Genomic DNA, 4,212 nt, shown 5'->3' on the forward strand with positions numbered 1-4,212 from the left:
TCACTTTTCATGCAGAGGATACTTGTTTGTATGAATGTCTCTTTGCTGCACAGTTGTGGAATTGTCTTTTTAAATGTCCACAAGATTTTTTGTATGGCAGGTAATAATAATAATAATAATAATAATAATAATAATAATAATAATAATAATAATAATATATTTTCACACAATTTTAAAAATATAGGAGCTCAGAAAGCTTTCACTTCATTAAACGAGCGAAAAAAATTACATAAAAAAATAAACTTATCGATATCGTCCGATCCAGCGCGTATAGATAGAGACACAAACGCACGCGCGAGCACACACACACACACACACACACACACACACACACACACACACACACACACACACACACACACACACACACACACACACAGAACTGAGGTAATAGGTAGTACATCGTATAGTGCTGTGTTTCTGTCATCATTAAAGTATCTGTACCGGGATTTTGGTGTGATCATTAGTGTCTTTTGTAAGTTGATGGAAATTACTTAATTTCACTTTAATAACCCTGTTACACTGTTTGCTTGTATACAACATCATATTACGAAAAATCAACTGATCACAAAACGCTCATCGTCACTCTCAGCATCAACAACATTTTATATTTCAACACTAAATTCAAAAAGAACTAGAACTAAAAATGAAGAACTATAGTTCGCCGTTTAACAAAACAAAAGCACCAGTTTAAACAGCAAGACGGCAAACTGCCTGGTGTTACTTTGGATCATATCGTGGTTTGTATGTTAAAGTACTATAAGGACACATAGAGGTAAGCGAGCATGTGTGGCTTTTCTATGAGTGTGTATGGAGTGCAAGAATGCTTCACTTGACCAAAGGAGAGTTCAATATATTACACGTGCGCCTTAAGTGTGACAATGGGGGAGAGGGTGGTGGTGATGGTGTGTGTGTGTGTAGTAGTAGTAGTACGGATGTCGTAGGGAGTGGTGTATTGGGAAGAGCAGTTCACCCTTTTGCTATATACCCACAAAATAAACATTACAAACGGGGGCAGAATTTGGCATGAATAAAGATGAAAACGAGGATACATCTTTAAATTAAAAGAAGTCTTGAATAGTAAAGGAACAGGAAAAGAACCACACACGCGCTGGGAACAGTATCTTCAGCCTACCACCCTTTGCTCTGTCAGAGGGAAGGAGAGAGAAAGAGTTTGAAATAGAGAGAGAGAGATGGATAATAGAGAGAGAGGGGGGAGAGAGAGGATTATAAAAGGACGAGTACAGAGAGGAAGGCAAAGAAGGAAAGCGGGCGAAAGCAACGTTCTCTTAGTTCTTTCATCTTCTTCGGGTAGTTTTGATCATTTTCATATATAAAGGAAATCTCCCTTGCCATCCCTTTTTACATCATAAGGTCATATTATTGTGAGAAACATCAGCGCAGATCAGGGCCAGAACGGCGGCTATGACATCTCTCTCTCCCCCCATACCAAAAACATTCCGGCCCAAAGTGCAGGTTCCGGTGGTTGCAAGCGTGTCAGGCCCGTCTTTTCAGTGTGGGATTCAGGGAGCAAAGGGGGAAGGACAAATTGCCTGCATCAGACAAACAGCCAAAGAATGGGCTATAGTGGTCCGGAAGAACGGCTCTGGGATCCGGCTAGAGCCTGGGAGTTTGTATTGTTGCTGCCTGTTCCAGAGCGGACCTTGGTGTTGGGCATCTTGTGGTCCTTTTTCCATTTCATCCTCCGGTTCTGGAACCAGATTTTGATCTGCCGTTCCGACAGACACAGCGTATGCGCAATCTCCACCCTGCGCCTGCGCGTCAAGTACCGGTTGTAGTGGAACTCCTTCTCGAGCTCTAGAACCTGCTGGCGCGTGTAGGCCGTTCGCGAGCGCTTCGGCTCACCCCCAGTGTAGTTTGAACTTACTGTAGAGAAATAATAACAATGAACGTTATAGCATTAACATGTAATAATAATAATAATAATAATAATAATAATAATAATAATAATAATAATAATAATAATAATAATAATAATAATGCGTTTGGATCTACAAAATGGGACATGACTGCAGCCCCTTTCATCCTTTCCTGTCAAACGCCGAGCTTACAGCCTGGCTGGTTTATTTTACAGTGTCTCCTTTGAGGAGGAGATTATATTTTGAAACGTGTTGTCAGGTGTCATTCTGGGCCCTGCGGTGGTGGGAATCCTGGCAATACTGCCAGCTTGCAATTGATGTCCAAATGTTGTGATGTAAGCTTGAAAAGCGGCGCTGTACTGACACGTCTGCGCAACGTACGACCGGCATTGCAATACAGGATCATGGCAAGCAGCAGGGCCAATTGCAGCGTCCCTTTCAGCATGTTATGCGAGAGATTGTAGCATCGTCTATTACTTGGTGTTTAGGAATAAAAGGTGGTGGTACAGCAACGTTTGCGGTAGGGGTGAAGGGGTGGGTAATATGTACGACAGTCACTGACAGATTAGGTAATGATTCAACAAATTTCAAAAACTGCAACATACGGTTTTTACGCAGCCAGCAAACAGAGAAAGCAGAGAGAGAGAATGAAAATGAAAGAAACAAAGCTTTCTTCTTCTTCTTTCTTGTCAAGTATACAGCGAAGCGGAGTGAGTGCATTACGGTGCAAAAGTGACTCCGCTTATCCCAGTATGCAGCAAGTATGTTAAAGCATCACAGATAAACTATAATAGACTGCAGCTATTCGGTCTTGCATTAGTGTTTTACGACCGGATCCATAAACATGAATATTTCAGCTGCTATAAAACTTTCCCTCCCATGGAACAACGACTGGGGAAGGAAGGCTAGACAGAGTAAAGTACACCGTTTATACAACCCGGCCACTTAAAATCAAATTATCACAGCATAAAAGCTAACTTATGGGCTCGGTCTGAGTTGTCATAAGGCGACGAATTAGAGCCGACGAGCGAGAGATCGGACTTCAAAAGGCACCTCAGCGAAGAGGTGTAATAAAAATTTATGGAGGGTGTAATTATATTGGCTCCGCAAACAGACGATCGTAAATCTCGACCCAAAGGCTACTCTCCTACTACTCCTAAGGAAAAAACGGGGGAGCTTTTCACGGTGGAAACCTAGCTGACTATACACGGGCACAAAGAAAAAGAGAGGGGGGGGGGGGGGGGGGGGGGGGGGGAGAGAAACAAGTTTGTATGCTTCTCTTACCGATGTTTACATGAACTTTCTTCATCCACGGGTACACTACGGGGTCCTTACGAGTGCTTGTTGGGGAAGAACTGCTTTGGCTGTGGGGTGTTTGACCGCAAGACGGAGGTGGAGGCGGGCTCGGTGTCACGGAATCACAGCGGTGGCTCTGCTCCGGGAGTGGAGTGGTCTGCAGTCCGGTCGGGGCGACGACATGACCTCGTGGGGACATCACCACCGAAGCGGTCTGCGATCCACGCTGGCACTGTGTGTATGGAGGCTCGGCTCGCTGCTGCTGGCTGTGGTTCTGGTGCGGGTGGTGCTGATGGTGGTGGTAAAGAGAGTCCGGCTGGAAGGGAGCAGGCTCCTCTCTCTGGGAGCTGTAATAATCCGGAGAGTGACTGGGCAAATAGTCACTCTGTGAGTATTCCTCGCAAGGTGGAAACTTGGGGTCCACATAGTTGGAGTTGATCAAATAGGAGCTCATGGCCATTAATTTCTGTCTTTTTGTGGAACTGCACCTACTTGGAAAATATATAACTAAAATTTATATCTCATCCCTTTACTCTTCGGTTATTCCTGTTCCGTTGAACCCTCCTACTTTTCTGTCAAGTGAACAAAGTTAAGACACCACGTGACTACAGTCGGCCAATGGCGCACATCCAGAAGGAACCCCGGATAAGGAAATAGGATTAAGGATAAACACGGCCCCAGCACGCGCACTATTATATGCCCTCAGTTCGTGGGCGCTCAATACTTTTCCCGTCTCTCTCCATATGTCTCCTCTTTATATCTCTCCACCTCAGCAGACGGAGAATTATAAAATTAACAAAGTGCGTCACTGACGACAAAAAATCCACTCTGCTTTGACAAAGTCGAGCAAAAGAGTACGGCGCAGATGAAGAGTAACCCCCCCCCACGACACACACACACACACACACACACGAAGTCACGCACACACACGCCCCACGCCGCATTGCAACTGAACCCTCTCTGCTTCTGACGCGTCCGATTGGAACTTTAAATAGACAAATACAGAGGAAAAAGCAACAGAAAGAAAGTGCTGGGT

The 4,212-nt window shown here is 44.6% G+C and overlaps 1 protein-coding gene across 1 annotated transcript; it reads right to left on the bottom strand.

Annotated features, from left to right (window-relative positions):
* Positions 1–393: 393 nt before the first annotated feature.
* hoxb4a (homeobox B4a) lies at positions 394–3,734 on the bottom strand. The gene is made up of 2 exons (XM_085351339.1): positions 3,165–3,734; positions 394–1,887 (listed from the first exon to the last, which is right to left on the bottom strand). The coding sequence occupies exons 1-2, from the start codon at positions 3,634–3,636 to the stop codon at positions 1,583–1,585; spliced, it is 777 nt and encodes a 258-aa protein (XP_085207465.1). The 5' UTR covers positions 3,637–3,734; the 3' UTR covers positions 394–1,582.
* Between the last annotated feature and the right edge of the window lie 478 nt (positions 3,735–4,212).

This window comes from Diplotaxodon limnothrissa, linkage group LG4 (genome assembly GCF_057381915.1).
Source record: "Diplotaxodon limnothrissa isolate DT_005_m linkage group LG4, D_limnothrissa_male_GT1.1, whole genome shotgun sequence".
NCBI classification, from domain to species: domain Eukaryota; kingdom Metazoa; phylum Chordata; class Actinopteri; order Cichliformes; family Cichlidae; genus Diplotaxodon; species Diplotaxodon limnothrissa.